This window comes from Agelaius tricolor, unplaced genomic scaffold (assembly GCF_023055355.1).
Source record: "Agelaius tricolor isolate 1412-34295 unplaced genomic scaffold, bAgeTri1.0.p SCAF_2, whole genome shotgun sequence".
Lineage (NCBI taxonomy): Eukaryota > Metazoa > Chordata > Aves > Passeriformes > Icteridae > Agelaius > Agelaius tricolor.
The window spans coordinates 86,723,362-86,746,511 of NW_027269262.1; the positions used below are offsets into that span (position 1 = coordinate 86,723,362).

Consider the following 23,150-nt stretch of genomic DNA (forward strand, 5'->3'; position numbering starts at 1 on the left):
AGACAACACCAAGCTTAGCAAACCCAAAGAAAAGGAAGATGAGCAACCTTCAAGTGAAGCAGCAGCGTGAAGAGTAATCACATCCCTGCTCCAACTACCTGCTGGCATTGGCTGTGCAGTCCAGGAGAAAGAGCCAGAGGACAGCTCATCCGGAATGAGATGTTTGCACAGGAATGCTCCAAGCCCATTTCAGGGTCCTCTTTTCCAGATCTGCTCCAATCATGGCACACAGTTAGCCATGCAGTCTCTACTGTCTGTGACACACATCACACACAGCACTGTAGATGTTTCCCCCAGAGACCCACCTGTGCCTGGAATTTGAAGCTTGCAAGAAAGGAGCAATAATATTTATACTCAGAGACACAGCACCATGAGGAGAAGGCCTTTCATCCACAACAGCTAAGGCTGGTTACACTAGCTCACAGCACAGGGAGGGTGGCTAATTTGAGCACAGCATTTATTTTAACCATTGAGTGCTAGCCAGCCCAGCCCCCCAAAATTACAGGCTATCACACACAACAGGGTGGTGCCATCCAAACAGTGCAAATTTCCCCCCCAAAACTTACATGGAGGCCGTTTAGTGACCCATACTTAGTGCCAGGCCTGCCAGCTGCTCTCCTGTCCACTGGCACAGATAAAACAAAGAGGGTGGTTCTGCAAGGAACAAACACCAAAGCTTGAGCAGGAACACACAGCAGTTCCAGCTCAAAACTTCAAACAGCTGATGCCTGGTGCACTGGAAAAGCCTGCTGCTTTCTTGGAAACATCCTGAGTGGGGAAGCTTGTGGAGCAGTGGGCCAGACAACTCCAAGGCAAGCCAGCTCTAATCTCTGGTCCCAGCTGCGTACACAGAGAAACTGCAAAACACAAATGCCAGAGGAAAAAAAGGAAAGCTCCAATTATTCTCAGACCACAAGAACAACGATGTATAAAAGCAAAGATGCCATCAAGGCAGCAGAAAGGAAGATCTGTCCAAAACAGCTGACTGAAGAAATTGTGTTGTTTTAGGCAGCAGCCACTGTGTCAAGACAAAGAAGAAATCTGCTGTATGGCTGGTTCTGCCACAACAGCACTCAGGCCTGATTTACTGTTTCAAGTGTTTTTCAATCAAATCAGAAGTAAAAACTGTCAAATATGAAAGCTGTGCTCAAAACCCATTTTCTGCAAGTAAAGCTTTCCTTTAGAAAGCTTTACTTACAAAAAGTAATACTGGAAGGAGCATGATTTGCTCCCCCTGGGATTATTATTCCTTAACTGTATTCACAGCAACAAGGCTGACACTAAATTATTTTTTTTTTCAGGGTGATGAACTGATGAGGACAGTTTCTCTTTCAGATCCCTGCAGAGGGGTCAAGTTGTATACAGTCTGTAGCATTCACATGATTCCAGGAAAGATTTTGCCCCCCTCCCCTTTTTAAAAACCCCAAACACATCCAGTTTTGTCTTTCCTCAGCTTGATTCAACTGTGATATTGCCAAAAGGACTAGAGAAGTATCATGTCAAGGCAAGAGTATTTTATTCCTGTGGCCAGCAAAGCACATGGGTTGGTTTTTCTGTGACAGAGACCTTGGCTAAGCATCTTTGGCCAGAAAGAAAAAATGTAAGAGAGATGGACATACAGATACACACAGTACACACCTGAACCTCCTCCAAAGTCTTCAAGTGTCACAATTTACAATTTTGCAGATCTTTTCAAAACAAAGAGAAGATAAAAAGGAAAACATTTCTTCATGGTGCAGAAGGAATATCCATAGAAAATCAAGCATGGTCACACATTCTACCTGGAGCCAGCATGCTATGCAAACTTACAAAACATTACTTGTCCACCAAATAAAGCTGAAGGCTGTCACACTTGCCTGGCAGGTTTCAAGTCTTCTTTCTAGAACCTGACAACTCATGTTAGGCATAATCACAATGGTGCCACACATGAGGAGCGGTCATGTTTGCTCATCAGTGCAAAACATGCCATTTCCCAGTTTTCTAGTCACTGTCAATTCCTGTTCTGACAGAATCCCAGTATGGGTAAGGGTGGAAGGGACCACAGTGGGTCATCTGGACCAACCTCCCTGCTCAGGCAGGGTCATCCCAGAGCACATGGCACAGGATCTTGTCCAGACAGTTCATGGATATCTCCAGTGAGGAGGCTCCACACCCCCTCTGGGCAATCTGTGCCAGTGCTCAGTCACCCACACAGTAAAGTTCTTCCTCATATTCAGGTGGAGCTTCCCGTGCATCAGTTTCTGCCCATTGCCTCTTCTCCTGTTGCTGGGCACCACTGAGCAGAGTCTGGTTTGTCCTCTGACAGCTCCCTACAGACACACAGACATTGATGAGGTCCCCTCTCTGTTTTCTCTTTCCAAGGCTGAACAGGCCCAGCTCCCCCAGCCTTTCCTTGTGAGAGAGATGTTCCAGTCCCTGTGCTGGACCCACTCCAGGAGCTCCCTGTCTGCCTTGTCCTGAGGAGGTCAGAACTGGAGCCATCACTCCAGGTGAGGCAGAGGGGCAGGATCACCTCCCTGACCTGCTGGCAGTGCTCCTCCCAACACACCCCAGGACACCCCTGGCCTTGGCCCCAGGGCACTGCTGGCTCAGGGACAGCTGCACTCCCCCAGGTCCTTCTCCACAGAGCTGCTTCCCAGCAGGTCAGTCCCCAGCCTTGCTGGTGGCTGGGGTTGTGCCTCCTCAGGTGCAGGACTCTGCATTTGCCTTTGCTGTATTTCAGACAGTTCCTCTCTACCCATCTCTTCAAACTGCCAAGGTCCTTTGGAAGAGCTGCAACTTTTCCCCTTCAATCCTTTCCCTCCCAAAAGAGCTTTAATTTTTTCACCAACCTATGTAAGACTTGTGGCTATAAACTGTTTCCCTAAGAAGAACCATTATTTAGTATGCAGTGATTACTCAGATTTTACACAGTACAAATACCTAGATCCATAGGAGTGCACACCAGTACAGAGCAAGAGGAGTTCATCTCCCCACCCCTGGTGTGGAGAGAAACCAATGTGCAGAGTCATTTCTGATGGCTGTATGAGGAGGCAGCATGGTAGCCCAGATGCAGGTTGCTCAGCAATGTCCACTGAGATCAATATGGACTGCACCAAGTTCCTCATCACAAACCCTACCTGAGTAACAACTCTTGGAGAGGGAAGCAGCACGGAGTGGAGAGCAAGAACCCTAAAACACACCAGGCTTAAATCAGTGGCTTAGGCAACTGGTTACTGGTAATGAAACAGCAGAGTTTTCACTATATAAAATTTATAAATTTATTTTTTTGTAAAAATCCAAAGAGCACGAAGACATCTCACTCAAAATACTGGTAAATCAAACCACACTTAGAAAAATGAAAGCTGATTTTATTATCTTATCCACAGCCAATCATTTGACATGAACATGCATACGTAATTTTGCTACGCACACACCACAGTTTAACGTTAGTTATTAAAGGTTAAACATACAACATACATCCTTACAAAAATGAGTCAAAATGCAAACGTAACTTTTAAACAAAACCGTTTTTACTCATTTAAAAAAACTTTTGTGTTGGGTACCATTTTGTACAAACACAGTTAATTTAAACAAATCTGCTTTTAGTTTCCTCATGGTTGCACATGAAAATAAGCTGCAATAGAAAATGAAGTCATCAAGGGATTTTTAAATAGCAGAAGTAGGCAGTCTTGCCATGCAGAAGAAGCAATATTAAATATTAGTTTTTCAAAAAAAGAAAAAAACCACAAGTTTAAAAATATTTAGTTCAAGTCACAAATCTTTCCCCAGTACAGAGAAATCCAAATGCAACGCATAATTAGCTGCCACTTAGGATGGCTATTCTGAAAAGTAGAAATACTTTCCAGAATTGATAATTTTCATTGATTTGGCACAGAAAAGAAGTCTGAGCTTACTTAGGTACAAGGAAGTGATTAAAAAAAAGAGTAAACAGGAAGAGAGAAAATAAAAAGCAAGAATGAACGAGATAGTAGTTGCAATCACTAAAAAAAAAAATCTGTGCATCTCAGTCATTGCAGAATACTGTCTACAGCAGGTGCGAATTCCAGGTAATTGTTATTGCAACATGGATTTAATTTGCTTGGAGGTAGTCTCATCATTCAAATGCTTTGTTGTGTACCTAAACACAGAAATAAAGTCAAGGTGAGCATAAATGCTATTGCACTTTAGCTTACAAATATGCAATTTCTTTGTTTATGGCTCAACCTGACCGTACCACAGCAAAACCCTCAGCCATGGATCATCACCCACACCATGGTCACTGAGAACACAAGTCAGACATTCTGATCAGAAAATGATCTTGCCAGTCAGAACTAGAATCTAGCAGCCTTGCACCAAAGGGAGCTCAAAATAATCCTCAGCTGGACACTGCCTTTCACAGTAAACTCACAGTACCACTGGTGACAGGTAATTATCCATCAGACCAACTCTGAGGGCTCTGCCCACAGGAAACATCTTCAAATAAAACAGCTTGAGAAACTCTTCATCAAAACTTCCAGTGACCAAACCTTCCCAGGATCCCTCAATGACAATGGATTTAATCACTTTTCAGCCTAATTTCCTGCTCAGTTAAGTGACTGTGCTGCTAAAACTGAAGAGCATACACATGTGCTTATTTCAGCTCCTTACCCTTTCAAAATTCTCTAGGATAATAGCACATTTTAAATCACTATAAAAAACCCAGCTATATCTATTTTTAGAAGATATCCTCATTGCAGACTTTTTGTGTGATTAATTTTCCTTATCTTCCTTCCTAACTAATCTAAAAGCAAATAAAACTTACTTTGTAATTTAAATTTAACATGTTAAATTAGCACTTTCATTGTTATCCACAACTGCAGTACTATTTCACTTGTTCACTTGATAAATAGATAATGACTTTTTAGTTTGGAAGTTAATAATACTCTAGATTTCAACACTTTTTGGTAATTCATACTTTCAATAAACAGGCAGCCGAAGGTTTTCTGAAATCCTGAGAAGTTACTGCACTTGGTATTCTGCCCACGTGAAAAAGCTGAACATGATTACAATACTCAGATGAATTTGAAATTACAAAGAGCTGATCTCCCTCCAAAACCCTATACCACCTTCCATTTGTTTTTGAAACACATTATCTGTCTCTTGGGAAAACCCAAGGACTTTTCACTCCTCCAGAATCAAAGACTTAGATTTGGACTTAATTTGTCACAATGACATCTTGAACCTGTTTTCCTCACATGAACACACAGCAGCTCACCCCTGCATCTCTTCCTAACAATTCCAAAGGTGGTTTAGAAAAGATTTAGATATCCTACCCAGAGAGTAATCAAATGTACAAAACCAGGATTGTTACAGCATCCATGCATGGAAAGGGTTGGAGCAGGGAAAGCACAGCTTGAGAGCATGGACTGGATTTACACTGCTAACCACAAAGTTAATTGCCTAATTAACTAAAAGTTAATGTCACTGCTTGGTGCAGTGAGCACCTGAAGTAAACCTTCCATGTACTTTCATAGTGTCAGCAGTGATGGGAAAAATGGGCTACTAATAAAGACTGGTGATAATGGCAGCTGCAATCACAATAAACTAGTCAGAAATAAATACTAATGCAGCATTTTCCATCTGGAAGCCTGTGTTTTTACTGATCACCCCCTCAAAGACTTCATGTTACAAAGTTCAGAGATGAACATGATTTTAGCATGGAAATAATCACATGAAGTTTCAAATTAGGCATGGATTTTTTAAATTTTAACTAATAATCTGAACCAACTTTGCAAAAGAAACCACCTACAATATCACATTATTTAACTCCTTACCACATCATGACACAAAAAATAAAAAGAGGGCAAACGAAATTAAAGCAGCTTCACTACAGATAAGGAAAACAAATCACAACTGCACAATTTCAGACAAGACAAACTAAAGCTTCCACATTCCAAGCAAGAACATGAGTAATGACACCCAGTTCCAGTTATTTGTCACCAAAGTAATAATATTTTTCCAAGCATGGATAAGAACAAAGACTTCACCTGCCTATCACATTTTTGCACTTTTTGCCACTTCTCCCATGCTGGACACCCACACAACAAACACATGACTGACTATAGATACAGTTTTACAACCCAAATCAGCAGGTTTTAGATTTAATATACTGAATTATTAATTTTTCTTTAATTCTCCAATTAATGTGGCAAATTCTTGTCTCATCTATTCTACAGCAGAGACTCATGCCTTTAATTCTTTCTGAAAAGGAACAATTTCTAGTTACTTACCACGCCATACTGACTCATTCTTAACCTGCATGCATGGAAAAGGTTATCTTAGAATGAGCAACTGAAAATTCACATCTCTGTTAAAACACAGAGGCCTCTTCACACATCCTTGTCTCAAGATACATTAGAACAAAAGCCTGCAATAATGATATTCACCTTTCCCTGTAACAGTCACTGAACACTTGGTTGCAAAGAAAATGACCTGGACAATTCATGAAAACTCACATCAAAACATTAAAATACCCAAGAAACAAAAAGGAGTACCTGAGAGCATTTAGAAGGCCTTCTACACTGTTAGGAGGCTGGTCTTTAAGAACTTTGATGCATCCTTTCATCTAGGAGTTAAAAAAATTACAGTTTTTTCCATGCTAATACCTTTTGAGTTTACAGGAATATTTTATATTCAGTATGTAAAAGATCAAAAATAAGTATTTAAAAATAGCAGCAGTGTAAAGACATTTTCTGGATATTAAAAAGGAATTAAGCTTTCAGCATTACATCTTCCTATCACAGACTGGCTTAGCTACTTAAAAAGCTGCATCAAGTGCATCCTCAGCAACTTTGCTGATGACTCCAAGCTGAGTGGTGTGGCTGACAGTCTGGAGGGGAGGGAAGGCATCCAGAGGGATCTGGACAGGCTGGAGAGTGGGACCTGTGAACTTCATGAAGCTCAACAACTCCAAGGTCCTGCAATTGGATCAGGGCATCACAAGCCCACACACAGGCTGGGCAGGGAATGGACTGGGAGCAGCCCAGAGGAGAAGGGCTGGGGGGAGTTGTTGGATGAGAAGTTCAACATGACCCAGCAAAGTGCTCTGGTAGCCCAGAAAGCCAACACTGTCCTGGGCTGCAAAAGAAGTGTGGCCAGCACAGCAAGGGAGGTGATTCTGCACCTCTGCTCTGCTCAGACCCCACCTGGACCCAGCTCTGTCCAGAGCAGAAAAATGACATGGCTGTGCCAGAGTGAGTCCAGAGGAGGGTCATGAAGACGATCAGAGGGCTGGAGCACCTCTCCAGGGAGGAAAGACTGAGAGAATTGGGGCTGCTCAGCATGGAGAATGATCTGGGGAGACCTCAGAGCACCTTCCAGTACCTAAAGGGGGCTACAAGAGAGCTGGAAAGATACATTTTACAAGAGCATGTAGTGATAAAATGAGGGAGAATGGCTTTGAACGTTGTGGCTGCCCCAAACCTGGAAGTGCTCAAGGCCAGGCTGGACAGGGCCCTGAGCAACCTGTTCTAGTGGAAGGTGTCCCTCCCCATGGCAGGGGGGCTGGAACGGGATGATCTTTAAGGTCCCTTCCAACCCAGACCATTCTGCAATAACTTTAGTGAATGCGACTTTCAAGCTCTGCTTTATCAGCCTTAAAAAAATATGGAATTGTGAGCAAAAATACCTGTTTATCATAAATCCATTAAGAATTATTTCATTCAGCCAGTGAAATAATGACCAGCTGTAGTTAATGCAGTGGGATAATACTCCCTTTGAAATAACCACAAAACCACAGAGTAACACCATGTATTTCACAGGCTTACTATCAAACAACAATAAAAGTTAGAAACTCAAAGTGTGGTGGATGGTGAACTGAACTATTCATCAGTCAGTGAGGAACAAGCCAAGGGCCATTATTACTTTCTGATCTGGATCTTTCATCACAACCACTGCTTACAAGTATTTCTGGACACTACCTGCATTACATAAAAACAGATTTTTCATGACCCACTTACATGTCCAAAGGCCTAGTTTGTATTTCTCACTACTTAAATATACATCTTTGCTCACAGCTATGTGTTTAGCACCAACACAGTGTATACATCTGCTACTAGAATCTGCAAGACAGAAAAGGAGCCTACACACAATTTAAACACTCAGGGGATTATTTAGCAACAGTAAACTTACATCAATTTTTGAAGTTTTGGCAAAAGCGCCCACCGGATGCACGTGGTCATAGAGTATGATGACACCCACCATTACCCTCAGACAGAATGATACTGTTTCCTCATTTGTAAACCTGCTTCTATATTCACTGGAATGTAAAAACACAGCTTATTATCTATGAAACACAAGAGAACAGTAAATACTAGTAACACCCAAATTAGGATTAAAGAGAAAAATTCTACAATAAATCCTCAGAGAAAAGAAAACCAAACCAACTCAACCAAATCTATGAACCTCAAACTTATGAATTTTCTTTATTCCTTTCAAAAGTCACATGACTGTTTACAAAGTTACCTGAAGATTAATAAAAATTCTCAAACCTAAAACAACGGGTTTCTAAAATTCTTAAATTTTAAAAAAATTTAATTTTGAAAAATATTAAAACAATACATACTAACTTGGTCTCCAGTGCTTCCTACACTTTTCTCTGCCACATTCTAATACACAACCAAACTTCTGACTTAGAAAAAAAAAAGGGCAGGAGACTGGACAACCTTTAACTGCTTTTTAAAATGGAATTAATTCCTAAGAAGAGTAAGAGTATAAATGCTTGGAGCTCTTAACGTACTCCAAAACAAATGTCCTGTGGTATTTGGACAGAAACTTATTTAAAAAGACATGGCTCATGCCCCAGTAATTTTACCAACAGAAAACTATTTAGAACACAGAAGAAACAGATTTAAAAAAATAACCAAAGATTAGTGTGACTTTGGTCATACTCCCAGTGCCTCTCAAATAAACAGAAGACAATTGACTGCCTTCATGCCTAGAAGTTGTCTCTTAATTCCCCTGAGAGGAGCACTGTCATTTTTTAGAGCAATCAGCCAGGCCAGTCAGCAAGGACACAACGTCCAGGGCATTGCCCACTGCCCCTCTTTCAGGAGACCCTAGGCAATCATGCTCAAATAGCCTATTTCTCTGAATAATACATGAGAAAACCACTTATGAAGAGTGCCAAGAGGTTGCCTAGCTTCCATAGCCATTCTATTTTTAAATATTAATATGTTCACAGAAGTAGACCGCACGATTTCCGTGGCTGGCAAAACGAAACAAGGTGGTTTCACGTCAGTGTAAACAACTAGGCTGGTAAAAAGGAAACATCACAGTTCTTAATCACTCCAATTATATTTCTTTCATGCATCACACGTCAGGTCTGAAACAGAGAGGTGACTCACACCCAACCCAAGCAGTGTTGGTACTCACGGGGTTTCCAGCATGACCCTGCACACACTGGCCATGGTGCTTAAGCAATCTGTTGTATTCTCTATCGGTAAATTTTTATTCTGCAAAAGAAGGTGAACAGTTGCCACAACTCAATTACTGTGAAATATTATGCTACAAAACCTAAGTCAAATCAGTTATCTGTTGACATAGCAATGTGGAGCAGTTAAAAAAATCAACACAACTATGGTAAGTCCAGTAGTCTTGCACTGTTTTTTTTTTTTAATGTTATTGTATAGATTAACAATTCACAGAGTGAAGGCTACCATATGGGTTTTGCCTGCTTGTTTGTAGCCAAGGAACTACACCCTTGACATGACTGACTTTTGGAAAGTTTTGAAGGAATCATCATCTAACCTGCTCCTTCAAAGACAAAAATTTCTATAGTCAAATATATTCATCTGCTGTAATAGCAAAACTTAAAATTGTGGCAGACAACCATCACAAATAAATGTAAAATAAGAGGACAGTTTTCTTAAGGCATTTCAAGCATAAAGCTGAACTGAAAAGAAAAAAAAATAAAAGATGTAACTTTGCATGAATCATGTAATGTAAAATTATTTTCTACTAAGAAATAGTGAGCATTCTTTGCACGTAAACCAAAAATCATCACAGTTACTAGAAGGCAAGCACAGTACATGCAGTGATTGGATTTTACAACCAGTATTTACTTAGGTAGTCAAGGATAAATAGGGATGTGTCAACATGCTGAAATACTTTTCCAGTTCAGGTTCCTTCTCTCTTTTGTAATAATGTAGTATACCTGACTTTATACAGTGTAACAAAAGAGTCTTGGGAAGGAGAAGAGGAAGCTACATTTCAATTCCATTCCCTATTTCAAGCAGAGAGAATCAAGCTGTTTCCCTTTCAATTTTCTGAAATTTCTGCTCTAAACCACACCACAGTGCAGGCAAAATACCTGTTCCATCTCCCTGCTTGAGAAAAGCCATCACTGCTGATGTGACAATATTCATTAAATTTTGGGGATGCATACACAAAGTGCCTGGCTGGAGTCCCTAACTCTACAGCATCTGGGAATGACACATTACATTTCTTGAACCTCCAAACCCCAAGTTTTATTCCTAGATGCCAGTTTAGGCCTGGGGGAGGTTGTGTTGCCCATTATGTCTGGCCCTGCAGTGCTGTGAAGCACATTATCCAAGCCATAAATGTATACTCTTACCTCTGACACAAACTTTGTTGTGGCATCACTTAAGGTTTTCAACATTGGCGTCGCTTCAGCATAAAATAAAGACATTCTGTTTGCCAACTCATTATTTACTTCATTTTCTCCCTCTGCCTAAAAAACAGAAGAAAGGGTTTAGTTGTTCTGTATATGGAGAAGAGAGGTGGTAGCAGAATTAATTTCATCTTATCCAAGGGTTACCTACTGGGACATTGTTAATCCTCATACGGCTCAGAGTTCTTCTATAGTAGCTGAAGTCATTCTGTATAGCAGGATTTGTCATCTATGGAGATATGGAAGCAAGAGAGTTGTAAGAAATTCAAGAAAAGTAAGGACAAGTTTTCATAAAATGTAATATACCCAACAAGAATATATTCAACTTCCTGAAGTGAAGCAAAAAGGCCTGTGTCATGTTTGGAACTTGTAAGCACAACATAATGCTTTCTGGTTTCTCAGATTCAGAACAAGCTCTAACAGGAATGAGAAAGGGAACAATCTCCTAAATACAAGTTGGAAATTAGTAGGTTGAAAAAAATTGCTTTGCTAATTTGACTCCAAGGATCAGACCAGCAAATTAATTATCATTTCAGCTTAGTTCTTTGCACATAGCAAGAAAATAGCTGGACTATGGGTGTGCACAAGCTAAAAGCAGCAGCATTATCCCAAGAGATATGCCAAATTTGGGTGAAGAAACATGATTAATGTGAACTGAAATACAAGTGCCTAAAGCTAGTATGATATTTCATCAGCTTTCCAGTTTAATCTTACTCTAGGTCACAAGGGCAAGCCAAGCATATTGGATATTTGAGTATCCACTGCACATTCTATTCCCGAGCAGAACACAACCCAGACTGCTTCAGCAAACACACTTGGCTTCTTTTTCAAGCCCTTCTGATCACAAGCTCTTACCTTGAGCTCATCAAATCGGAGTGTGAAGTGAAGAATTTCTGCAAACTGCTTAGCAAGAGCCTGCTCTCGCTCCAGGTGCTGCGTTGGGGAGTACGGAGTGCTCGTCAGGGCGCCCAGCAGGCCCCGCAGCCCGGCCTCTGCAACACACGGGAGGAGTTTGCAACACACACCTGCACCTGCCCCTTGTATCAGCACTGCCTGGTATTCTGCATGCTAGACTTAAACTACACAGCTGCCAAAATGCATGGTGATTAATAATAAAGGGACTCCATGAATTGCTCATCTAGGTGTCAACTGTTGTCATATTTATGTACAAATTGCTGTAGAGACCAGGTCACATCAGCACTGACAGGCACAAAAAAAAAACTTATTGAGAAATTCTACTCAAGCTTTGTCTGTAACATTTGTGTAGAACATATTTCAATAACCTGTGTTAGCAGACTTCAACCTTTAGGAGAACATAGAATTCAAGAGGCACATAGCTGTAAGCAGAAGTCATGACTTATTTAAGATAAATGTATAATCCAGCTTCCTGTTCATCTTCTTGAGAAAAACACCTCACCCATTTTAAAAAGCAGAACTTGCCTGCAACAAGTTTCCGTGTTTTAAACACATTTTATACAAGCTATGTTAATAAATTTGATTGAAAGTGAGATAACAACAGAAAGCTGGTAAAAAAACAAGTCTCAGGTTTTATCAGCATATCCATCACATCAGTGAGTTTCAGAAGAGGCATGAAGCACCATCTCAAGTATTGCATGTTTATGAACCAAGATCACGCATTTCCACTCAGCAAATTATTTCTGGTGTTTAGGGAGGAATAATACAGTCTCTTTTAAGTACTCTTGGTATCAGAAACACTGACAGAATTAATTCCTGATTATTTAGTTCACTAATTTCCAGTCAATCAGCTGGTTACTGCTTTCCTGAGTTACTAAAGGAGTAGAGGAAGAGCAGCAAGGATGATCCCATTCTCTTTCCCCTCTCAGATATCCACTGAAGCAAGATTGCTGTGATCCAGTGTATGGAGGAATCTGTGCAATATGAGCTCTTTTCCACAAAGGAGTTGATCTAGATGTGATCACATCTGAATATGCCCAATATACTAATTAATTAAGACAAAAAACCCCCAAGTTAACACCTTTCCACTTACCTAGTCTTTGAGAAAATTCATAGAATTTCTTTAGTTTGCCTACTAGTGGAACAACTGCACCCCATGCCTTCTCTTGCAGCTTCTCATCATTTGGATGCTGTATTGCCTTAAATTGGAAAAAGAGAGGAGAAAAATATGCTTAGATTGGGAATAACTGATGCACTGCTGACAAAACAACCCCAAACAACAAAACACAAAAAAAACCCAAAACACCTATGCAAGACAATTGTTTGAAGAGCTAATAATTAAATATCTACCTACTAAGAAGTTTTCAGTTGAGAGACAAGCATGTACTAACCCATGTCTGTTCCAAAAAGGTCTAAAAATTTGTGTTGAAAGTAAGCATCCTGAACAGGAAAACAACTTGGAGAGAGTATAAAGAAATGGTTAAAAATCAAGTAAGTCAGATAAGAAAATTTACACAACCAGACCTAGTTAATTAAAATTAACAACTTTACTGTGCTTACTCCAAGCAAAAAAAAAAAAAAAAAAAAAAAATTAGTGATCAAAGCCTCATCTTAATGTTGGCATCTAGCACTAATTCCCAAATTTGCAAAGAAAAGAAATTGCTGTGAAATTCAGGCTAACTATTACAGCAGGAACATTTAAGCATAATCAACAACATAAAGCACCACCACTACCTAGCATATACCAGAGCTTTGAAGGATATATTTATAGACTTTGTCTTTACAGTAAACTTCCCAGACATTTAATACCTTAAATTCAACCTCTCCAGTTAGCAACCGAAAATATACTAAGAAAACAGAAATAAAAATGCTCACAACTCTCCTGCAGAATTTTCACTGTCAAGTTCTTGATTTCAAGAACTGTTTCAGTCAACCATGGGCTGTGGCTTGCAGCACACTCCTCTCTGGTCCTAGAAAGTTTCCTTCCTGCCATGTCTACCTCCTCTCAGAGGAGTATCTCTCATTTCTCCATGGCATCTGCACACACACATTCCTGCCTGATCCTACAGCCTGTCCCTGAACATGGACAGTAAGCTATCTCCCCTCCTAAGGGTTTTGTGTGACACAGTCATCCTTCTTAAACCTACCTTATCCATTCCATGGAGAGAAAAACTTTCAAAGGTGAATGGCTTTGAGTATCTCAAATTGCTATGGAGTGAACAGAGACTCCTCCTATCTAATACTATTTCTTAAGGATATGTTACAGTGAGTAACTCCTTCCTTCATGAGCAAAGCAGCCCCCATTGCTGCATGTGAGGAAGGAAGAAAGAAAGGGGGTTGGGAGAATATTTATTCCACCCTTTATTAAACAAAGGAAAATTTGAATGACATTCTGTACAGGAACTTTGCTTCTGTTCCAAACATCTTAGTAAATAAAAGCCAATTAAAAGGGAGTGAAAATGAGATGCCTTTTGTGTTAGGATTACCAAACCAGGCTTCTCCAGTTACCATACAAGAGAATGTCAACACTCTTCAGTATTGCACTGTAGTCACACCGCACTCTTTCCAAATTCACTATCAACTCAAGAAGAGCTTATGTGGGAACACAATGAAAAATCAATATTCATAATATCCCAAAAACTCTGAGAAGCATCATTTGCTATTACATATGTGGATTAATATGATTGAAACAAGCAACATCTGTTTTGCTGTTAAAAAGAAACATTCCAGAGCAGAAATTCAAGACAGTGATTTTAAAGGACAACATGCTCTGCCAAAACAGCTCCTGCAAGCAAAGTTAAACCCCAGCAGTATTTGGTTAGGATCAGACAATGAACAACCACAGGCTGTGCACAATTGAAACGCTCTAGCTCACCTCTCGTATTTCATGGCCAGCTCCTCTATATGACTGCAAGTCTTCCAGTATTCCTTCTGCATCCTTTAACACTACATTCACCTGATTATAAATTTCCTTTTCAGATTCTGTAGGTTGGGCATCTAAACAGCAGAACATATTAAATGTATATATATTTATTTTTAACAACAACATGGAATTCAACAGGCACACCATCACCTAAGGGACAAATTCTTCATGCAGCAACTCATCAAGAATTTTCATTCTCTGAAGAGCTACTACAATGTATAAGGAACTCCAAGAGACTAATTGTATTCATTTTAGTAGTCTCTTCTTTTACCATCCCAAAAATTCACCTGGATTCTATCTTCTTGATTTATTTAAAACTGAGTGAGGAGAAGAAATCCTGATGAGTTGTCTTTATGACTATCATATAATCTCACCTTGGGGTGCAGCAGAGGCTCACTGGAAGAAACTTAGGTAAGCACTCAAAAGACACACTCACTGCAGATAGCACAGGAGGTGTCCATGTTTCTTATTATCTAAAAACACTGAATCAGATTATTTTCCATCTTGTCTGCCTCATCTTTAACTGCTTGGGAAAGGAGTAATGTATTTTTCTTCTAAATATATTTAATTCTCAAAACATATTCTTTACTGTCTCATCACACAATCAGAATTGAGAACAAAAAGATCTAGTGTGAGCCTGTGAAGGCTTTTTTTCTTTTGTCCCCTGTCTTTAAAGATATAAGCTGTCTCCCATTTTCTTCTAATTAGCTAAGGGCTTCCCAAAAGTATATTGGGTCATAATTTCAAACAGCTACATGCACATTTTTAAATAAATGTGATTCTGTAAGAAGTATGTTTTGAGAAGAATCAACAAAAAGTTTTAACCTTTAAAAAGAATCACCTAGGGCAAGTATCTCAGATGTGGTTTACCTGAACCAAATTTTTTTCTTTTAGAATGCTGATGGAAGCTATAAGGTTAGTTCCCTTTAGACTCATATTAAAAAAAAAAAACCCAAAAAACTGTTAGTTACTAAAGCTCTTGTAAAAAAACCCCACTTCTCTGTTAACATGAGCAAAATATGTTATGGAATAAATATCATTGTATTTTAGTCCATTATTTCCAATGCTAAAAATGAGGGTATTAACAATAGATTATTTTTTATAGGGACAGACAGAAACTATCTAAGGACAATATATCCTCATGACTTTGTGAATTTTGAAGAGTCTGGAAAATGTCTTTTTAGACATGCTTTTTCCATGATCCATATGTACAACTTCCCATGGAAGTTAGATACATCTTTACATTTGAAAAAAAACTCCCACAGTATCCTAGTGTTACACAAGAGAAAACAAAGTTTGTATTAGGAGAAAATAAATTTCATATACATTGCCTGTCTGGATTTTGCTGTAATTTTTGCATAATACCTCTTATTTTTACAGTTTAATGCATAAAGAGTAGTAATTATTAGCAAATATGCCTATATATAGACCTTGCAACAGTTTAACTGGTATTTTGAGAAACATCAAGAATTAGCACAGGTTTAAAAGAACCTGGTCACTCCTTTGGAAATAAATAAATAAAAGAGCACCACATTGATTAGGCATCGAGTAAAAGTGGCCAGTGCTTTTCAGATCATCACAAAGGTCACATAATTTTGAAAGCTGCTGAAGACTGCTGTAAGAAATGAAGACAAAAAATGAGGGAAAAGAGCAGACAGGGAAGCACCAGCTGACTGGCAGCAGTTCATGCACGAACATGAAATGTTACAGTGGAATACAGACTAAGACGTGAAGCTCTGTAGCGTTCCAGATTGTGCTGTTAAATAATGCAATCAAGACTTGTCACTTGGATTGTCTCACACTGAGAACATCTCCTGCCTATTTAATTTTTCATGCCATTTTTTCCTTTACCCTGTGTAGTAAGGAGAGTTCATTTTTCAATACTGGGAGGGGCAGAGCAGAATGGCCCAAAAGAATTCCTGCTCCTCATTTTAAAACCCACCACCAAGCAGAACAGCTGCAGTACTATGACTCTCCATGTTTAGAAATGAAAATCATCTCCCAGATACAAATTTAGTGGTCTTCACTGGACAGCTGGCTAGGCAAATCAACACCATCATCACCTCTCTTAGTGTAGGATGTAAACAGCCAACCACTGTATTTAATTTCCTTAAAATGTTCCAGGAAACTTAAATCAATGGTTGATACTTAATTTGTTGGGGTGGTGGGGTTTTTTATTTGTTTGTTTTGATTGTTACAAACTTCTAGACATCAATCTAATTGAAAATCAAGTAGGTACAGAGTTATTTCTTCTGGTATGTATTTCATTTTTGGTCAACCTATTCCTTTCCAATAAAAAAACATCTGTAAACCTGATTTCCTCTGCCATCTCTGAAAGAGAGGTCAAACTTAAAAAGCAAACTTAAATGATTCTATAATCCCTTCACGAAACATTTAAGATGTTATTAGAATAGGGTTAAAAGGCATGATATAAAAGATCTTCAGGGCCTAATGCTGGCTGACCCAGAGCAAAATTGGTTTATTTGCTTCCCAGTGCTGGTCAGGGCATTGTATTCTGAAAGCCCATCATAGGGAAAAAAGAGGGAGAGGTCCCTTTTCCTAAGCACTGTTACCATCTTGAATAGATGGAGGCAGCATTCCCATCCTATGGGAATAGCACCCCTCAGTATGTACCTGAGGGCTCAAGCTACAGGACCTTCACCTGGGAATCACTAATTGTGGAACTCCTCTTCCCCAAGGTGGAGTGCACAGAGCAGGAGAGGGAGTTGCACTTCTGAAGTTACCTTGGCAGCTAAGAAAAAGCAGCCAGCAGTGCCAGGCATCCAAACAGAAGGATTCAGGAGATACACAATTTCATGGATTTCCCTTCTCCCCTGTCCATTTAAGTTCCTGCTACAAGGTTACAACAAGGCTGTGCCTTTATCAGCAATGCTTCCATAGAAAGAACAAACCCAGTAAGCACATCACAGCTCACCCAGATGTTCTGAGGTTTGATACTGTGGCCACAGCAGCTGAGCCCTGGTTATTTAGGGCAACTTTACTATTTTTAATGCAATAGTAAGAAAAGACTGAGGTTCTGCAAGTAAATGGGAGTTATCTTTAAATTAATTTGTGTTTAATCAGAATGTTACTGCACTAGATGCAATATACAGTTAGAGTTCAGAATGCTCACACAGTAATGTATTAGAGACAGAAGAGGACACTTGAACAATATACAAATGCTGTTATGTGAACTAAATACTACAGAAGTGAGACAACATATTGCATGCGGGGAACACACACATTTAGTGACTATTAAAATAATATTTGGCTAGCCTACAGAACTAGTAGGGAGAGAAATTTGGGGTTAAAAGTTTACACTGCACAGCAAACTATTTAAGCTGAGATTTTTCCCAGGGAAGAACACATCAAGTCATCTGAAACTGTCTGGGACAAAACTCACAAACAAGGGGAAAAAATGCCAGACTGCTGGAGATGAAATAATTTATTCATCTCTGTTGGCATTACTATGGAGAATGCTGTCTCTGTGGCTCCTCTGAAAGCCGGCCAAGTCCTCTGGAGATAATGCAGGATACTGTCAGCGCTAGCTTGATATCACCATCTCAAAGTACACTGTATTTTAGCTACTATTCCAATCAGTAAATTTGGAAAAGATTTGCGACTGTGTCAGTAAAGACACCAATGTAAAAGTTGAGCTGTAAGTTTCCCACATTTTAGGTGGCTGTTTTATGTAAACAATAATGATCTGTGCACTTTGCTAGTGTTCTGATGGTATTGCACAGACTTTAAAAGAATACTCAGGAGAACTATTTCTATCAAACAGGTAAGGTGAATGACAAAAGAAAGCACAAGCCTAACCAGTGCAGAGGCAAGGAAAAGCCTACAGCTCACCATATTTTTAACATGGGATTCTGATAGTCAGTTCACACCAATCACTGGTATCTAGCACCAAGATAAACATCTGGGGAATAATAATGGTTAGAAGTCTAAAATCTGAAGTTTCTAGCACTACAAAGCTTTATGAACATTAGGTTTTAGTTCTTTAAGGTACTATGTAAGAAACATTGGAGCCTGCTCACATACATGGATTTAAGAACAAAAGACTTCAAACTGCCTATTATTGAGTCAGGCATAACAGAGAATTGGCAAATTTGTTTTTAATACAGAGCTTACTTGTCCTTCCACACAAAACCACAACATTAAGTATCACAAGATTAAGTGCCAAGTCTTGAAGAAAGATCTTGGCTGTGTCAAAGCCAAGATCCTGTCAAGGCAAGCTATCTGAAACAGAGGAGAAAGAAGCATGGACACACAGTATAGCAGCAGAAACAAATGCAGAACAGGGTCCAAAATGAACAAAGAACAGTCTAACAATTCAGCCATAATATGTCACCTAATTTGACTGCATATGAAAGCATTTCATGTCAGCAACCTGCTTACTCTCATGCCAAATCCTGTTCATGCTCAAAACATGCATTTTAAAACAAAACTGATAGCTAAAAAAATCTGTATTTAAAAAGAAAAAACGGAGCATTTTTATTGCAATTTAAGAACCATGCCTCTTCTATCCAGCTAATGTGCATTTACTTTACTCCAATTAAATTTTCAATGTTTGCAGATTAAGCTGGAGCTTTACAACTCCAATGACTTCATACATGAGTTCTCCCACTTCACTAGATTTTACCTAATATGATGATACTCAAGAATTGGTCTTAGTCGAATTTTGCTTTCTGATTTTTGAACACAGGCCTTGATAATCTTCCCTTTATGAATAATTTGTATGGCTAGCATCTTCCAATAACAATATATTCAGAAGAGACAAGTGATAAAAATCAACACAACAGGGTAAGAGCTTAGAGAAGTTGTAACTTTAAATGTCACTGAAGCAAAACCATATTTCTTCAAGCATTTGCTTTCATATTATAGCTAATATAAAAAACTGCTACTAATTTATCAAACAACTGAAAAACAATTAAGGAGAAAAAGATTTAATGCACCTCCAATTATCCATATCATAATACTTCATCAGTTTTTTATTACATTATTCCACTGTATTCTATTACATGGTCAAAATGTACTTGAACATTAATCTTCTTGTTTTATGCTTGCTGATGTACAGCTGGCTAAAGAAACAGCACATCCCAAAAGAAAGTAATTAAACATGCATAGCAGAAGCCAGCAACACTTACCTGCCATTCTTAGGCTATACTGTATCATGCAACAAAAACCAGAAGCAGAAATACTGACATATGTGAACCTTCTAGAACACCTGGCATTGATCAGACAAGCTACATGTCTCTTCTTTTCAAAATCAATTTAATCTCTGTACATGTTGAGACTCCCTTTTAAGAAGGCATGAGGTTAAATTTCAGTGCCAGATCCAGTAAGGTTCACATATAACCTTTGACATGATGATGCTGGAGCTATGAATAGCTGTTGTGAGCCAGTCTGTCTATGCAGCATTATTAATTCACATTAAGTGAATTGATAAGTGATAAGAAGTGATAAGAATCAGGTTTCATTTTCAGTTGTTCCTTTAAGGAGCATGGGAAAACTTACCAATTTGACTAAGTCAGTTGCAACTTCAGTAAATCTTCAAATAATTATACCTATTCTTAACATTTTGATTAAAAGTAGGCAGAATTTTGGTTTAAAAAAGAAGAACCAAATCAGGTTTCAACAGTCAAATGTAATTTGAAAGCCCTTTCTGAAATAAAGATTTTACATTTTAGGACCTGAGGACATTTTAGAACAGGTTACTGCTTTCTACCAAAGTTCGCTGAACAATTATCCATAGCTCAGGCATGCAAAGCAGTTAGAAGGATGGCAAAATGAAAACATACATTTAGTACAAGACAAATGCAGTCTACTGCAGGCAAAGAGTAATAGATATATAAAATCATCTTCTCACTTTCAAAATCAAGGAAAAAATTTGGCCCCTGCTCAAGGTCTGTGCATGTCAAAACTTTTAGAAGGTTCCCCATGTTAAGGTACCTGCCAAGACAAGAATGAGAGAAAAGAAAATTTTCTTTTTATAAGAAAGAACAGCCCAAATGTAGTTGATTGAAGCAGTGGGAAAAAAAGACCAGAGAGTTCCATCAGGTACAAACCCATCCTTCAGGCTGGGTGCAGGGACATCCCCACCTCGAGGAGGCACAGCTGGGGGCCCCAGCAGTGCAGCTTTCCTGGAAGAAGTGACTGTGTCACCAACATCCTCAGAGCTGCCCCTTTGGGAAAGGGGTAGAATCCAACCAAAACCTTTGCCAGGGACTGTTCTGTCCCAGTACACCCTAGCACCAGTGTCCTGAGCAGGAGTACTGCCTTGAGGGCCAAGTACCAGATTGAAAAGCATTAGCCATGCTAGATTTTAACCTGATGGGACAGCAGAAGGAAAGAGCTTTAATTTTGTCAGCCCTTATAATTGTGTCAGAAGGCCATCACAGAAAACACAGCATGATACATCATTTCAGTGTGCAGAAAATGCTAACAGAGAAATGCCACAGACCTTTTACACACAAGATGCTTAAAACATCTGTGAAACTCAGACAGTTTCACTTCAGACTTTTTGATGTAAAAAAAACCACATTAACTGCACTAGGAATGACCAAAGCAGGATCAGGAATGATTTAGCACTCACTCTTGTGTATGAGAGGATTACAGTGAACAACTGCTCAGCACAGATTACTATGGCATACTGACAGAATTTCTCATTTCATGATTATTTGATTTGCAGGCAGATGGATGGACATCACTGACCACAGAGACCCGAAATGACTAAGCACATGGAAAGAAAATTGACACAGCAGCATGATGGTGGCTTGGCTACTACTGGAGAGGGGGAAAAAGGAAAAAAAAAAAGAAAAAACAAACCACAAAATCTACATGCAAGTCTTTCCAATTCCAACTTTGCAATTGAGTCCCCTGGCCTTCACTGCAGCAGGTATAAGCAACCCTACTGTTACCATTTGAAATGCACCAGCTGTGAAGGGCTGAGAGACTTACTTTCAAAATCCAAGAAAAAATGTGCTGCATTGTGGTCTATGTCCCTGGTTAGCACCTTAATGAGATTACCCATGCCAGCAAACCTAAAAATAAAAATGGCAAAATAATTTAGTTCCAATAACCATTTCCTATTTTAAGTACACGCCTGGGTCTCACTGGAGGAGGGCTCCCATTGCGTTTTGCACTCTGGATTCACTTCTGGTGGGGAGCAGAACCTGTGCACTGTACAGTGCATTTCCATGCCCCTTCTTCCTAGAGAGCAGTGATGGTTGAAAAACTGGAAAAGTTATAATCTTTGAGGAAAATAAAGATGTGAATTACTGGCTCTTTTTCATCTCTCTTTAATACATATAAAGAATATGTGACCTACAATGACTGAGAAATTGTTTTAAATTGCTTTGTGTAACTGCAGCACTCAGTGCCAGACAAACCCATTATTGTTTAGGACAAAAGGAACCTCAAATGGAACTGGTGTCATCATAACACTTTTTTACTACCTCACTGTAATCCAAAACAGATTTTGGAAAGCCTCTCATCTGTGTTAGTAGTCATCTGTGGCCAATGAACAGTTTTCCCATTAAATCACGGAGTTACAAGCAAAACAAAAACTAGACTTTTCCAAAACCAGGAGAAAAATCAAGTTGCAACAGTTCTTCTTATGTTTGCTGTCACATCCCAGCTAAAAGAAATGAAAAGTGGAAGAAAAATTAAATAATTGTTAGATTACTTGAAATCAGATAAATTATCAAAACAGTTTCAAATGTTACCACAAGTTTCAGAAATCAATACCTGCAGTAGGAGTATGAAAACTGCATGCCATAACAAAGCCACCTTTTCATTAACCTTCCCATGTTTTACAGAGGCTGAAAATATACCTACTAACCATTGCTCTGAAATGCCAAGAGCTCACTAGGGTGCTGCTGCAAGACAAGCAAGACATACCCAAAAATCTCATCTCAAATTATTTAAGAATAAGCCATGAACAATCTGACATTTGAATTCAAGCACAAAAAATATTTTAAAACATCAATTTTCAAATTAGTCTAACTATACCAACAAACAAGTATATTCTCTATTTTTTCCTGACTTTTACTTTTACTGAAGAATCATGTTCACCTGAAGGTAAGATAGCATGACACCAAGAATTAGGAGTCAAGGAAACTGAAACAATGTGAACTCAAAACAAATTGTTTGGCAAAACAAATTTTTGGAACCTGTGTTGACAGATTTCTTGGTCAAAACTAAGAACAGCATATGATTTATTCTGTGGGATCTGCAAGATTCAGCAATCAAACAAAGCTTGAGAAGGAAGGGGCAATTAATCCAAAACTGCTGAAAATAACCCAAGTCTTGGCTCTCACAACTTCTACACAATGACCAAATGACTGTTTAGAATCCAGACTTTTAGCACTGTGATCTGGAGTGTAACCCAGGTGACCACAGGGGACTCTGCACACAGAAGTCACCAGGAGGTGTGTGCTGGCTTTTTCACATGTTCAACCTTCTTGAAACTCAAGGAAATGCAAGACCTGCTTCCAAATAACTTCAACTTATTTCCTAGAAATTCAGATCAGACTTCTCAGCCTGTGAGAAGCACCTATTAAGTCAAGGAGTTTTTAAATTAGAGTGTCCAGCTGAGAGACGCTTCAAAAAATGAATCCATTAAAACACGAATCTTCAAAGAGGCAGCTTCTCCAG

At 39.2% G+C, this 23,150-nt stretch overlaps 1 protein-coding gene across 8 annotated transcripts in view; it reads right to left on the bottom strand.

Moving 5' to 3' along the window:
• Positions 1-3,329: 3,329 nt before the first annotated feature.
• The window catches only part of CYRIB (CYFIP related Rac1 interactor B), a 96,866-nt gene continuing 77,045 nt past the window's right edge, over positions 3,330-23,150 (bottom strand). For 4 of the 8 annotated variants that reach the window (XM_071421800.1, XM_071421793.1, XM_071421799.1 and 1 more), the window contains 10 exons: positions 20,362-20,444; positions 14,442-14,563; positions 12,660-12,765; positions 11,507-11,643; positions 10,803-10,880; positions 10,595-10,711; positions 9,394-9,473; positions 8,152-8,278; positions 6,516-6,586; positions 3,330-4,120 (listed from right to left, as the gene is read on the bottom strand). In XM_071421800.1, the coding sequence (XP_071277901.1) occupies positions 4,057-4,120; positions 6,516-6,586; positions 8,152-8,278; positions 9,394-9,473; positions 10,595-10,711; positions 10,803-10,880; positions 11,507-11,643; positions 12,660-12,765; positions 14,442-14,563; positions 20,362-20,434 (975 nt within the window). In that variant the 5' untranslated portion in view covers positions 20,435-20,444 and the 3' untranslated portion in view covers positions 3,330-4,056. Of the gene's footprint in view, positions 4,121-6,515; positions 6,587-8,151; positions 8,279-9,393; positions 9,474-10,594; positions 10,712-10,802; positions 10,881-11,506; positions 11,644-12,659; positions 12,766-14,441; positions 14,564-20,361; positions 20,445-20,560; positions 21,426-21,452; positions 21,536-23,150 lie in introns of those variants that run through there. The other 4 variants (XM_071421797.1, XM_071421795.1, XM_071421801.1 and 1 more) reach the window with 3 other exon arrangements.